This window comes from Megalops cyprinoides, chromosome 16 (assembly GCF_013368585.1).
Source record: "Megalops cyprinoides isolate fMegCyp1 chromosome 16, fMegCyp1.pri, whole genome shotgun sequence".
In the NCBI taxonomy this organism is placed as follows: Eukaryota; Metazoa; Chordata; class Actinopteri; order Elopiformes; family Megalopidae; genus Megalops; species Megalops cyprinoides.
The window spans coordinates 32,883,787-32,899,051 of NC_050598.1; the positions used below are offsets into that span (position 1 = coordinate 32,883,787).

Sequence of the window (15,265 nt, forward strand, 5' to 3'; positions counted from 1 at the left end):
GTGGTCTGATCATGGCCATTAGACTGATCTCAGTTCAGCCTTTCCTGTCTGTAAATGAAACACATGGGTCCAGCAGGGGGGGGGCCTCTCAGAGGGAGCGAGAGTGTGTGGGCCAGTGTGTGTTTTGGCACTGAAAGAGGACATCCCATAATGATTATCAGGGAGCCCAAGCTGCGTGCGAGAGGGAGGACAGTGTGTGACCCTTGGACACAGCCTGTGTGTGTGCGTGTGTGCGTGCGTGCTTATGTGGGTGGGTATATGTGTGTGTGTGTGTGCGCGTATGTTATGTGGGTGGGTATATGTGTGCGTGTGTGTGTGTGCATGTGTGTGTGCGCACGTGCTTATGTGGGTGGGTATATGTGTGCGTGTGTGTGTGTGTGTGTGTGCACGCGTGCTTATGTGGGTGGGTATATGTGTGTGTGTGTGTGTGTGTGTGTGCGCGCACATTAAAGCTACACATCTTTCTGTTTCTGAATGAAGAGTTTTCACATACTTCTACTTCCTCTCTCCTGTGGTGTGTGGCTGATCACTCAGTGTGGCATCGCTGTGGATGTTGCTTGGACAGAACATGCTGCCCATGTGGTTTTCCCTTCTGTAACAGCCTTCTCCTCACATTTGTCGTGTGTCATAAATCTGCTTTTTCTGTTGGTCTTTGGATGGCAGAGAAAGTCACCTCAGCAGAGACTGGGTGCTGTGGCTTTTGAGGACATCCTCTTCCCAGAGGCTGAGATCTGGGTGATGAATCGTGAGGTTTTTAAATCACTGAGCAAACGGGCAAATATTAAATTATACATTCCACGCAAGGGCATCTTATCTCTTCTGTTAATATATTTCACTGTACCAAGCAGAACAGTCATGACAGCTTTTCAAAGAATTAAGCTTCCACTGAAAATGAATGTTGTGGCTGTATATCGTCTAAAGTTAGCATGGGATTATGTCCTAATAGTGCTCTATTGTGTTGCTCTCCATTAGTGGAAATGAAATGCAGAATGAAAGCAAATCTCGCAGTTTAAAATCCTAATTCTGCAAAGTACGACCTGTCCGGACTCCGACTCTGAAGACAAAGGCTGTTTGAGAATACAGCAGCACTAATCTGGGAATGAGCACGTTCTGGTTTGCCCCCTCCCTGGCCTGCGAGAGCATGCCATGGAAACGGTGCCGGATCGCAGAACCGCGTCACAGTCCAGCTCTGAGCATGTGTGATGGGTAAAACACTCCCATGTTTCAGGCGTATCTGAGATTTGAATTCTGTAAGATTTAAGTCATTAAAATACTTCATTTAAAGGATGAGGCTGAAGTGGAAAGCCACATGAGTGGACAGTAAGAAGAGAACTGTCAGTCAGTCTCCTGTTTAGGAACCTCTGAAATGAAGATTTAGCTCACGCTTGTAAAGCACAGTGGGGCATGCAGCACAGAGCTCTCAGTGGACTGAAAGCATTTACATTTTGGACTGAGTGTCTACTGTGACATCAGAAGGTTGAGGGTTCGAGCCACACTAAAGACTTTAAAAAACAGTGAGGAGCGAATCTTGTCTGGCTTTAGTGTGCGTGATAACTCTGCTCGTTCTGTGCTCAGGCTCCTCTCTGTTCTGGAAGCAGGTCTAATCAAATATGGAACAGGAAATAGCTCTGCCTAATTAGCACACACGCACACACACACACACACATGCACACACACATATATACCCACCCACATAAGCATGCACGCACACACACAGTCATACACACACACACCGCTATGTAATGTGTCTTTCATGCACGTCACATTTTGAGAGGACGCTCGGTTTTGTGGCTGAAGGTTTAAATGGGATTGCAGTGTATTAAACCGAGATCCAATCTAATGTTTGAACTGAGCAAAATGTGGGGTTGAAGTACTGGGTTAAAATGGCACATAAGACAAGCAGTAACACTGGCAGTAAAATTAAGGGAGCTGAATATGACAGCCGTCACCCTAATCTCAGGAGGCTTTAGGGTCGGGCCCCCTGCCAGGTGGGTGATGACTGTGTGTGTGTGTGTGTGTGTGTGTGTGTGTGTGTGGGTGATGACTGTGTGTGTGTGTGTGTGTGTGTGTGTGGGTGATGACTGTGTGTGTGTGTGGGCATTCCTTTTAGTGGATCAACAGATAGAGAAGGAAAAAAAATCTAGATAGGGCTTAAAGTACAGTGTTGCAAGATGCTGTAAGTCTCTTTTCATGGAGCCCATCATGCAAACAGACTGCCCGATATGGGTATTTATCTGCCTTTCTCTCACAGCTGATGTGGTGGCTATTTACCTGTCTCTCTCTCTCACAGGTGATATGGGTATTTATCTGCCTTTCTCTCACAGGTGATGTGGTGGATATTTACCTGTCCCTCTCTCTCTCATAGGTGATGTGGTGGATATTTACCTGTCTCTCTCTCACACAGGTGATGTGGTGGATATTTACCAGCGGGAGTTTCTGGCTCTGAGGGACCGCCTTCACTCAGCAGAGCAGGAGAACCTGAAACGATCCAAAGAGCTGAACCTGGTCCTGGACGAGATCAAAAGAGCCATCGCAGAGAAGCAGGCGCTCAGGGACATCAACCGTACCTGGAGCGCTCTGTCAGGTAATGACCACACCTGAAGCCGACGGTCAGGAGGTTACAGGGAGTGAGGTGCTGCAGGGAGCTGTTCTTTCCAGGCAGGGTTCAGGGTTCAGGGTTCAGGGTTCAGGGAGAGTGGGGGGGGGGGGGGGGGGTCAGTTCGGGGCAGGTGCTTGTTTTCCTGTCTCACGCTGGAGTTGGCAGGAATGTTGAGTTTGTTTTGCTTGCAGGAGCAGAGTCTATTTTTATATCGATCTCTGTAGCTGTAGAAGGTCAGCTGCGTTTGTCTGTTTGCTGTGATTAAAGAATCGCTGAAGGTCGCACTGTTCCCCCATCTGACAGAGATCCTGACAGAGTTTCTACACTCGGAGTGTGTCACTGAAGCATAGTTCGCAGGGCAGAAACACAGGGTTAAACATCACTGCCTGAGCTTCACCCTGCAGTGGAAAGAAGTCTCTCCCAGAGGCGGCTGGAGTGAGGCCACTGTCAGATATCCTTGTGAAAAAATGTCCAATATCCTGTTGGAAAGGGTGGGCTGGCTGTGGGGTTTTCTCCAGATCACTGATCTGAGGTCAGCGCCCCCAGCCGTCGTGCCTGGCCACAGGATGAGGTCACTGCTCTGTGCGATGCAGCGGGCTGAGGCCTGATGTTGAGTGACAGCCCTGCTGCGCCAGTTTGATGGGATGATGGCTCTTTTGGTGGTTGGGCGAGGTCGACGTGACTTTGCCGCGCTGCTCGGAGCCTCTCTCTGGAAGCAGCTCTGCTGCCTATACAATGGGCGACAGTATACCCACAGCTACGCTGAGTGTCTGGGGTGTGAGTGAGGCGGGGGGGGCGGGGGGGATGGGGGGGGCAGAGTGAGGCGGGGGGGGGGGGGGGGCAGAGTGAGGCTGGGGGGGGGGGGGCAGAGTGAGGCTGGGGGGGGTAGAGTGAGGCTGGGGGGGAGTGAGGCTGGGGGGGGGGCCAGAGTGAGGCTGGGGGGTAGAGTGAGGCTGGGGGGGGCAGAGTGAGGCTGGGGGGGGGCAGAGTGAGGCTGGGCATGGGTGTGTGGGTGTGGGCGAGTTCGGGGGTAAGGAGGTAAAAATGTGAAAGTGTGAACATGCGAAAGCAGAGATGGATCAGGGAAACTGCACCCCCTTTACTGTATCCTGTAGTACAGCTCTTCTTTGTTTCCTGTGTGCCTGTGTGTTGCAGATGAGACCAAGCTGAAGCTGTGGAACGTCACGGCCAGTAAGAATGTTCTGCAGCTGCCCAGCATCTTCCACCACCTGCCCCACCTGCTGGCCAAGGAGAGCAGCCTGCAGCCGGCCGTGCACGTGGGCCAGGGCCGCACAGGAGGTGAGCATGGCGCTCCTCCTGTCCTGCTCCTCCGCTCCTCTCCCTCTCTCCTGTGCCTCCTCTCTGCTCCCTGTCTCTAGCACCTCCTCTCTCCTCTTTCTACACCTCTCTCTCCTTGTCTCTTCCTCATTTCCCTCTTTCTACACCTCTCTCTCCTTGTCTCTTCCTCATTTCCCTCTCTCTCCCTCTCTCTTGGGCTCTCTCTCTCTCTCTCTCTCTCTCTCTCTCTCTCTCTCTCTCTCTCCTTCTCTCCCTCTCGTGATGCTGATAAATTAGGGAGACCTTCTTGTTGTAGACAGCTATAGGAACGCAGTAATTTTCCATCCTCTGTTCCTCAGCATAATTGATGAAAGCGTGGCCCTTCTTCCCATAATGCCCTGCTTCTGTCTGACCCCGCTGGATCAGGTCACCTGGCTGCCTTGTTCAGAGCTAACGTTTCCCGTGGGGTGCTAGTCTTTAGGAACAGTGCCGTCAGGGGAGGTGTCCACAGCGCAGAGCTCTCTAATGAAGCAGTATCTCAGGGCAGTCACTCTGCAGCGGGATTGAGAGGAGAAACGGGCTCTGTGCGGATGGATTACTGCGTAGCACCTGGGCTCAGCTCACTAATTGGAGGCAGTTTTATGGGGTATTCTCAGCAGGGAAACCGATGCTCGATGCACCAGCGTAACACATCGATGGGCAGCTCTGCCTGCTTCCCCGCAAAACGCCTGTATTGATCTGACTTCAACCACATTTCGCTTGGTTGTTCTCTGTCTCTTGCCATTTCTCTCTTATAAAAATCATCTTTTTAGCAGTCATGACCGTGTCTCTGTGTCTGTAGTGAGGGGCGTGTCTCTGTTTCAGTGTCGATAGTGATGGGCGTGCCCAGTGTGAAGAGGGAGGTGCACTCGTACCTGACGGACACGCTCAGCTCGCTGATGTCGGAGCTGAGCCCTGCAGAGAGGGAGGACTGCGTCATCGTGGTGTTCATCGCAGAGGTGCGTCCTCCTTTCCCATAATCCCCTCATCCAGTTCATCTGTGTGTGAGTGTGTGTGTGTCTGCGTGCGTGTACGCGTGTGGGACCTCAGCCAATGACAGGAGTTGTTGAGAGAGGCATGTGACGCCTTCTGCCCTAAGTCCCGCTCTGAGTTTCACCGCTTCAGTGGCAGAAATCCGCACTGAGTTTCACCGCTTCAGTGGCAGAAATCCGCACTGAGTTTCACTGCTTCCGTGGCAGAAATCCGCTCTGAGTTTCACTGCTTCCGTGGCAGAAATCCGCTCTGAGTTTGAGACGGAGCTGACACAGAGCTGAGATGGCGGCTTGTCAGTCAGTCTCAGTAAGAATGACTGACGTGGCTCTCTGTCAGGGAGGATGACTGACAGGCCGCTCTGTCGGTGAGAGTGATTGACAGGTTGCCCTGTCAGTGAGTATGACAGATGGAGTCTTGTATCGTTGGTAAGAGTGTAGGGTGCGTAGGGACGGAGTACAGAAACGTCTTGCAGACACAGCTGAAACTGGTTACGAGTCAGCGAGGGCTCAGGGCGGAGTCAGGTTGTTCTGATCCTGGGGGGCGGGGCCATGAGAGACGCCTCCCCACCACACCCCGTCCTTCCTTCTTTACCGCACTCCTCTCTGAAACAGCCCAGAGTCTCTGAGAGAGCAGTGTATGCACTCCTCTCTGAAACAGCCCAGAGTCTCTGAGAGAGCAGTGTATGCACTCCTCTCTGAAACAGCCCAGAGTCTCTGAGAGAGCAGTGTATGCACTCCCCTGAGCCCAGAGTCTCTGAGAGAGCAGTGTATGCACTCCCCTGTCTCGCTCACTAGCGCCTTGCCTCCATCTCCAACCCCTTCATCTCTCTCTCTGTCTGTCTGTCTCCCTCTCCCTCCCTCTCTCTCTCTCTCCATCTCTCTCCCTCCCTCTCCCTCTCTCCCTCTCCCTCTCTCTCTCACTCCTCCTCCTGTGTGTCTGTGCAGGAGGCTGGTATTTAGAATGGCAGGTGAATGGTTGGAAAGGAGTTGGGATCTGGGGCCTGACTGGTTTGTGTGTCCTGTGGCATTTATCCAGCAGTGTGTGTGTGTGTGTCTGTGTCTGTGTTTGGGGTGTGTGTGTGTGTTTGTGGTGTGTGTGTGTGTGTGCGTGTGTGTGTGTGTGTGTGTTTGGTCTGTGTGTGTGTGTTTGGTCTGTGTGTGTGTGTTTGGGGTGTGTGTATGTGTGTGTGTGTGTGTGTGTGTGTGTGTGTGTGTGTATGGAGTGTGTGTGTTTGGGGTATGTATGTGTGTGTGTGTGTGTGTGTGTGTGTGTGTGTGTGTGTGTTTGGAGTGTGTGTGTGTGTGTGTGTGTGTGTGAGAACACTCCTCACTCATCTTCTGCCAAGCCCTGGAATCTGTCCCCTCCTGTCACTCTCAGTGTGACAGACAGTAGGAGGCTTCCTCCACGGCCCAGCATGTTCCTCTCCGTCTCTCTGTCTCTGTCTCCCTCTTTCTTTGTCTCTATCTCTCTGTCTCTCTCTGTCTCTCTCTCTCTCTCTCTCTCTCTCTTTCTCTCTCTCTCTCTTCTCTCTTCTCTCTGTCTCTCTCTCTCTCTCTCTTCTCTCTGTCTCTGTCTCTCTGTCTCTCTCATGTTGGGATCCAGCAGAGAGTGGCAGAGTCGTGAAGCTCTTCATTACCATGAGCTGAAGTGAGGAAGGAGTCCCATAGCCCGCTGGTCCTGCAGCTCACTGAGGCTAACAGCCCTATCAGCCAGCTTCAGCACAGCGCTGCAAGAGAAACCCCAGTCAGAGTAAAGGCAGCCCAAACCCGAGCGGTGACTGGCATCCCGTCACAGTGGGAGACACTGCCTCCATTCTGCCGGGGCCAGGGGCGGGTGGGTCAGTCGGGGTTTCTTTATCTCGCCACTCTCAGGCGCCCTGCAATTCTCAGGCGCCCTGCAATTCTCAGGCGCCCTGCGATTCTCCTATGAGTTGCTTGCATGGTGTCAGCGGAGTAGTGCCAGTCCTGCATTGAGCGCCCATTGCACTGTTCCCCTGCGTGGGTGCTGAGGTTGTGACCGTTAGATGGGTTTAATGGTGAACGGCCGATTCCAGAGTCGCATAAAGGGGGAAGAACATTAAAAGTGTCCCACTCTGTCTCGTCTGGAGCACGAGACCCACACTGCGGTTCAGAATGGAGCACGAGACCCACACTGCGGTTCAGAATGGAGCGGGAGACCCACACTGCGGTTCAGAATGGAGCGGGAGACCCACACTGCGGTTCAGAATGGAGCACGAGACCCACACTGCGGTTCAGAATGGAGCACGAGACCCACACTGCGGTTCAGAATGGAGCGGGAGACCCACACTGCGGTTCAGAATGGAGCGGGAGACCCACACTGCAGTTCAGAATGGAGCACGAGACCCACACTGCGGTTCAGAATGGGGCGGGAGACCCACACTGCGGTTCAGAATGGAGCACGAGACCCACACTGCGGTTCAGAATGGAGCGGGAGACCCACACTGCGGTTCAGAATGGAGCACGAGACCCACACTGCGGTTCAGAATGGAGCGGGAGACCCACACTGCGGTTCAGAATGGGGTGCGAGACCCACACTGCGGTTCAGAATGGAGCGGGAGACCCACACTGCGGTTCAGAATGGAGCGGGAGACCCACACTGCGGTTCAGAATGGAGCGGGAGACCCACACTGCGGTTCAGAATGGAGCGGGAGACCCACACTGCAGTTCAGAATGGAGCACGAGACCCACACTGCGGTTCAGAATGGAGCGGGAGACCCACACTGCGGTTCAGAATGGAGCGGGAGACCCACACTGCGGTTCAGAATGGAGCGGGAGACCCACACTGCGGTTCAGAATGGAGCGCTCACTGCCACACTGCGAGCGCACAGCATACAGGAGCTGGTGGAATATCTCCAGAGTGAACACAGCCTGGCGAGGGAGAGGGGACGACACAGGTGAACGCGGCAAGGCGGAGAGAGAGGGTCAACGATCCCTGCGGAAGGACAGACAGGGATCGACTTTCTTTTGCAAATACTCCCAAGCAAGGGGGTAGGTAGGTAAAGCCCAAGTTACTCACAGGTGCTGAGTACTCATTCTCTGGAAGTCAGGAGAAGCACTTGTAAAAATACATCTTCCATGAAAATTGATATTAAAAAGAAGTTAAATTTCACACTAGAGGGTATTTTTCAGTCGGAGAGGTATGAATGCATGGCATAGCCTGTCAGATTGGCAGAGGAAGCGGAGCCTGTCGGAGTGTGACTCTGTGGCCTGCTGTCGTGCTCTCTGTCGGAGTGTGACTCTGTGGCCTGCTGGCGTGCTCTCAGCATACCTCTCTCCGCTGCTCATTAGTGCTCCCATTTGGCCCTCCGAGTGGCAGAGGTGGGGGAAAGCAGAGGAATGGAGAGGAATTTGGGCTTTTTATAGCTGCAGGCTGGAGTGGCGTGGGACAGGGGTCATCATGTGAGCTCGGATACAGCACTGCGATTTCTGATTCCCTAAGCCTCCCCTCCCCCCTGCCTGACGACCAGACTTGGCCAGTTATTAGAATTACTCCGCATGCATCAGCGAGTCTCCCCAGTGCCATGCAGGTGAGAGAGCTCCCCATGCACATTCTTAAACGTGGAAAATGGTGTCTGTGTTTCTGCCAGGTTTGGAGATAAACATCTGTCACTGTTCCGTGACCGGGCCGGAGTGGAGTGCGCTCTCTGTCAGTCTGGCTCTGTGACCGGGCTGGAGTTGGGCGTGGTCTGTGTCGGTCTGGCTTCTGTGACCCGGCCGGAGTGGGGCGTGGTCTGTGTCGGTCTGGCTTCTGTGACCCGGCCGGAGTGGGGCGTGGTCTGTGTCGGTCTGGCTTCTGTGACCTGGCCGGAGTGGGGCGTGGTCTGTGTCGGTCTGGCTTCTGTGACCCGGCCGGAGTGGGGCGTGGTCTGTGTCGGTCTGGCTTCTGTGACCCGGCCGGAGTGGGGCGTGGTCTGTGTCGGTCTGGCTTCTGTGACCCGGCCGGAGTGGGGCGTGGTCTGTGTCGGTCTGGCTTCTGTGACCCGGCCGGAGTGGGGCGTGGTCTGTGTCGGTCTGGCTTCTGTGACCCGGCCGGAGTGGGGCGTGGTCTGTGTCGGTCTGGCTTCTGTGACCCGGCCGGAGTGGGGCGTGGTCTGTGTCGGTCTGGCTTCTGTGACCCGGCCGGAGTGGGGCGTGGTCTGTGTCGGTCTGGCTTCTGTGACCCGGCCGGAGTTGGGCGTGGTCTGTGTCGGTCTGGCTTCTGTGACCTGGCCGGAGTGGGGCGTGGTCTGTGTCGGTCTGGGTTCTATGGTTCTGGCCTCTTGATCCAGTGCAGCTGCAGAGGGGCAGAGAGAGGAAGCAGGCAGGAAATTTGTGTGTGCCGGCGGCAGTGTTCTGTGCAGGGCTCTGGCCGGCCTCTGGGCTGTGCAGGGCCTCCCTTTGTGCCTGATTTGTCCTTGACATTGAGCTGCAGTGATGCCCCTCTCACGGTGACACGCACGGCACTCACACACCCTGCTTCCTCTGCCGCTGCGCTCCGGACAGGCCGTCCTCAAAGGCCGGAAATCAAAGCCACAGCGGGTTCTGTGGCCACTGACCTCCACTGAGCAGCACAGCACACAGAAACGAGCGGTGCTCATCTGTCTCCCTCACAAGCACACACGTGACAGGATGTTTTTTCCAATTTCTCCTCTCTCCCTCTCCCTCCTTCCTTCCTCCCCTTCTCCCTCGGTCTCTCTCTCTCTTTCCCTCTCTCGCACTCCCTCTCTCTGCCCCTCTCTCTCCCTCTATCGCACCCCCCCCCCCCCTCTTGAAACTGGTCCCAGGTGTTTGCAGTTGCTCTGGATGTATTTTCCTCTCTGGTGTGTGGGTGTTTGTGGTGATGTTGGAGTGATTTTCCCTCTCTGGTGTGTGGGTGTGTGTGGTGATATTGGAGTGATTTTCCCTCTCTGGTGTGTGGGTGTGTGTGGTGATGTTGGAGTGATTTTCCCTCTCTGGTGTGTGGGTGTGTGTGGTGATGTTGGAGTGATCGGGGCTGCTGTCGTGTGAAGGCCCAGTGCAGTGCACATTCACAGGGGTGCAGGCAGATTCTGTGAGGCCTGGCGGTGTTCCTGATCTCTCTTCTGTCGTCAGATTTCAGTTTGTTAATCAGACACGCCTCCCTCACTGAGATGAAGCTGTTAAAGCTGTGTGACTGCATGCCTGCAGGACAGCCAGCAGGATCCACCTCCGGTGGGCGTGGCACACTGGGGCTGGCCTCCCCTTTCAGGATGCATGTGATAGGTCAGGGTTCAGAGGTCGTGTCAGCTGAGCTGAGTGTGTCTGTGGCTGAGGTGAAAGCTGATGTCTGCTCCTGGCTGGAGGAGCTCATGGCCCACATCACTGAGGGATTGTTTAATGAAGCCGTTTGGAAGATGCTTCAGTGTAACTGAACTGCACTGATGAATGCCTCTCCCCCCCACCCCCCCCCCCCCCCCCCCCCCCCTTCTCTCTCTCAGACGGATCAGCAGTATGCCAACGGAGTAGCTGACAACCTGAAGCGACTGTGAGTATCCCGGGCCTCCGTTACCGTGGAGATGTGTGTGGACGTCTCTGCCACTTCAGATTTCTGTGCTCTGTGTTCCCCGGTTTCTTCACACAGTCGGCGGAATGCACGCCTTGTTTGCTGTGGGGATTTATTAACTGTGAGGATCTCAGTCTTCCTGCAGTAGCTCCAGGCATCACTCTGATGGATGCAAGAGAGCACTGTTGACCGGGTCCTTATTAAGTGCTTTCAAACTAGCAAAGCCTCTCGTCAAATTTGGAAAAAAAGACATTTTGCTAAGGCTGTATTGTACTGTGCAGCTCGGCCAAAACACTCAGTGGCTACTGGTTTCTGCTGATACTTGCTTCACTTGGAGCTGGTGTCAGTGGGTACTGGTGTCAGTGGGTAAGAGTGTCAGTCCTTACTGGTGTCAGTGGGTAAGAGTGTCAGTCCTTGCAGGTGTCAGTGGGTAACAGAGTCAGTGGGTAACAGTGTCAGTCCTTACTGGTGTCAGTGGGTAAGAGTGTCAGTCCTTGCAGGTGTCAGTGGGTAACAGAGTCAGTGGGTAACAGTGTCAGTCCTTGCTGGTGTCAGTGGGTAAGAGTGTCAGTGGAGTCTCTCTGGCTCGCCTCTGTGATGATTTCTGTCATCAGTAAAGACCTGCAGTCATCTGGAAGTGCCTGTGTGTGGCTGTCTGTGGGTGCATGAGTGCGCATGTGTGTGTGCCAGGCTGTGTGCATGCTGGTGTGTTGGATGATGGTGTTTGTGTGTTTCTGCGTATTTGTGAGTGTGTGTGTGAGTGTATGTGGGTGTGTGTGTGCACGTGTGTGCGTGTGCGCATGTGTGTGTTCGTGTGTGTGCGCGTGTGCACGTGTGTGCGTGCGTGTGTGTGTGCGCGTGTGTCCATGTATATGTGTATATTTGCTTCTTCAGCACGGCACAGGGATTAACTGCTCTGTCAGTTCCTGTTAAATCAGTGGCCTGTTTCCCTGGCAGTGCACCCCCTCTGTATTTTAGCTCTGTGTGTGCGTGTGTGTGCGTGTGTGTGCGTGTGTGTGCGTGTGTGAGCGTGTGTGAGCGTGTGTGAGCGTGTGTGAGCGTGTGTGAGCGTGTGTGAGCGTGTGTGAGCGTGTGTGAGCGTGTGCGCACGTGTGTGTGTGCGCGTGTGTGTGTGCGCGTGTGTATGCATGCGTGTGCGCGTGTGTGTGTGTGTGCGCTGGATGAGGGCATGCCCACATCCCCTTTCCCCGAAATGCCTCGCAGTCTCTGTCCCAACTGTAAAACCACCAGACGCGCCTGTCTTTAGAAAACATCTCACCCCCTCCACTGCCCTCCCTCACTTTCAGATCATCAGTCTCAGATACTTTAACCTCATTACAGTGTCTTACCAAAGCTTTAACAATAACAATCAGCGATATTTTAAAAATAATCTCTTATACTTCAAAGGCTCTAAATTAAAAGTGTACATACAGTATGTTGCACAGCAAAAGTAATTATGTGAGTGGGTGCATTGAAACGGAGAGAATAATGAATGGATCAGTGTTATTTTGCAGGTGGGAGGTTAGTATTAGTCATATGCACACAGTGCTGTAATACTGTAGCCCAGCCGCTGAAACTCAGGGCGCAGGGGAGGAGGCAGCTCGTTTGCGGGTGTGTTTTGTGTGCTGGGCCATGGTGCAGACTGCTGTAGCTCAGTTCTTAGGCTTTGCCTTCTTGTACTTTTCTTGTTTGATATCTCAGTGTTTTTTTCGTCAGTTTCTGTCTCGTCAGTGTAGTAAAACTCATTTTTGAATATGTGATTACTGTCGAGATATGTAAAATGATCTTAACACATAACACAGTGGCCAACGCTGTCTGCGCACGCACAGAGACACACACACACACTCACACACACACACACGCACTCACTCACGCACACACACACACACACACACACACACACTCACACGCACACACACTCACACGCACACACACACACACACATGCACTCACTCACACACTCACTCACACACACACACTCAAACACGCACAGACACACACACAGACAAGTTGTAGTATACAGCAGGGCGATGGCTAATCAGACAAGATTATTGGCAGCTCACATCATTCACAGAATCTCTCACGCACAACCCACTGAGAAAAATGCTTTCCCTGAGTCTGTAATTCTGTACAATGACATTGTTTCATACACTATAGAATTTATAACTTTTGGTGTTTTAAACAGGTGTTTTACGGGTCAAAAATGCCTCAGATTATGGCAGGTAGTGACATATTGCTGTAGTGATTTAGTAGTGATTCTTTCCTGTCTCTCTCTCCCCCCCCCCTTAGATTCCCAGCAGAGATCCAGTCTGGGCTCCTGGAGATCATCTCTCCCTCTGTGCACTTCTACCCAGATTTCTCACGTCTGAAGGAGTCGTTTGGCGACCCAAAGGAGAGGGTGAGGTGAGGACTCTTGCGTGCACCTGTGTGTGAGTGGTCAGGTAGACCGTGGTCCCATGCTCACATTGGTCAGAGGAACAGGTTTGAGCCCCACACACACAGTGAGAGAACCACGTTGATTTTGAAAAACATTGTTGAGTTCTCTCTCACTGAGTTCTGACTGAACGGCCACTTTGTCCCACTGCAACTTCAGTGACTGTAACTGCAATAGCTGTTCACACAACCTTTCTCTGGTACAGTCACACTGAGATCCGGTCACACTGAGGTATGGTCACACTGAGATCCGGTCACATGGCTACACACAGATACAGTCACATGGTCACACTGAGGTACGGTCACATGAGGACAGGCCAGGCCACTGAGAAGAGAAAAAGGGTCTTTGTTTTTGTAGTTCTGTGTCACATGGGGTGTGCCATCTCTAATCAGACCCCCAGGGGCGTCCTTCATGGGAGATAATGGATTACACCACTCTTTCTGCACGCTTATTAAACCATGACTTATTAAATATTAAAGATGAAATCTCTGAGGGTCATTCAAGGCTGAAGCTTCCACGTCCTGTGGGGGTGGGGCAGACAGTCCTGATCGCAGGCGGGAAGTGAGCTAGGCTGTCGGCGGACCCCCCCCCAGCTTGGGCCGCGGTGCCTCTTAATTACCCCCACGCTGCCGTGTGCCGGGGGCCTTCCTGCACCTCATTAAAGAGCCGCTGTTCCCTCTCCACGGTTTGGGTGCTGGAGAGCTCTGGAACCTCTAAATATAGAAAACTTTCTGACACAGAAACTTCAGACACAAGCATTAGCCCTGTTTTTAGTGTGGTCTCAGGCCTGAGTGAGTGTTGGTTTGGAGAAAGGTGCAGATCAGGTAGGCTGTGAGCGCTCACCAGACTAGAGAACAGATGTGAGCAATAAGATGGATGCTTTCAGAGAGGGATGTAAAGGTGAGCAGAGGTTGCAGAGCGGAGTGGTCTGGCAGCAGAATGTGGTTTGATAATGGATTGAAGGTAAGAGGGTTCAGTCTCTGAGGAGAGGTATGACAGGTCGGTATTTTGGCTGGTTATAGACAAGACAAGCAGTTTTGGGACTTTATGTTTCAGAAATGTCATTTAAGTTTCAGTGAACTCCTTATCAGGATTTTTACCTGTTCTGTTACTGGAATATTCAGCATGAAGAATTTAAATTTTAGCAGTAAGGCTGTAAACTCTGGGTAGTTTGACACACTGAGTATCGGCAGTGTGTGTCGTTTGGGAGTAATGAGTGACACAGTGACCTGCCGCTGAAGATGAATGGTGTGTTGAGAGGAAGTCTATTGAGATAAAAAGCCGCGTCCTCCTTTGAGCAGGTAAATCAAGGCGTGGATCGATGGCCGCAGATTGATGGCCGCAGGCAGACATGTTTACTCAGCCCTCACATGCTGCTCTCCGTCATTCCCTGCCCCCCCTCCCAAACGAGGGGGTGTCCTCGGCCAGTCTGGCCACTCTGTCTGCAGACTGCAGTCTGTATGTGTCTCTGTCTGCAGTCTGTATGCGTCTCTCTCTGCAGTCTGCAGTCTGTATGCGTCTCTGTCTGCGTCTCTGTCTGCAGTCTGCAGTCTGTATGCGTCTGCAGTCTGTATGCGTCTCTGTCTGCAGTTTGTATGCATCTCTGTCTGCAGTCTGTATGCGTCTCTCTCTGCAGTCTGCAGTCTGTATGCGTCTCTCTCTGCAGTCTGCAGTCTGTATGCGTCTCTGTCTGCAGTCTGTATGCGTCTCTGTCTGCAGTCTGCAGTCTGTATGCGTCTCTCTCTGCAGTCTGCAGTCTGTATGCATCTCTGTCTGCAGTCTGTATGCGTCTCTCTCTGCAGTCTGTATGCGTCTCTCTCTGCAGTCTGCAGTCTGTATGCGTCTCTGTCTGCAGTCTGTATGCGTCTCTCTCTGCAGTCTGCAGTCTGTATGCGTCTCTGTCTGCAGTCTGTATGCGTCTCTGTCTGCAGTCTGCAGTCTGTATGCGTCTCTCTCTGCAGACTGCAGTCTGTATGCGTCTCTGTCTGCAGTCTGTATGCGTCTCTGTCTGCAGTCTGCAGTCTGTATGCGTCTCTGTCTGCAGTCTGTATGCGTCTCTCTCTGCAGTCTGCAGTCTGTATGCGTCTCTGTCTGCAGTCTGCAGTCTGTATGCGTCTCTGTCTGCAGTCTGTATGCGTCTCTGTCTGCAGTCTGCAGTCTGTATGCGTCTCTGTCTGCAGTCTGTATGCGTCTCTGTCTGCAGTCTGCAGTCTGTATGCGTCTCTCTCTGCAGTCTGCAGTCTGTATGCGTCTCTCTCTGCAGTCTGCAGCCATCTCTGTCTGTACCTGATCTGAGCTTCTGTCTCATAAGGGTTCATCCACTGTATATCTCTTTCTGTATGCTCCAATTAGCCAGCAGATGTGCATGCGCGTGTGCATGTGTGTATGTGTGTGCATGCACG

General features: G+C 53.0%; 1 protein-coding gene across 2 annotated transcripts in view; it reads left to right on the forward strand.

Moving 5' to 3' along the window:
* mgat4b (alpha-1,3-mannosyl-glycoprotein 4-beta-N-acetylglucosaminyltransferase B) overlaps positions 1-15,265 on the forward strand; it is a 76,997-nt gene that overhangs the window by 36,552 nt on the left and 25,180 nt on the right. For both annotated transcript variants that reach the window (XM_036548753.1, XM_036548752.1), the window contains exons 2-6: positions 2,405-2,584; positions 3,755-3,898; positions 4,742-4,875; positions 10,365-10,411; positions 12,719-12,832. In XM_036548753.1, the coding sequence (XP_036404646.1) occupies positions 2,405-2,584; positions 3,755-3,898; positions 4,742-4,875; positions 10,365-10,411; positions 12,719-12,832 (619 nt within the window). The remainder of the gene's footprint in view (positions 1-2,404; positions 2,585-3,754; positions 3,899-4,741; positions 4,876-10,364; positions 10,412-12,718; positions 12,833-15,265) is intronic.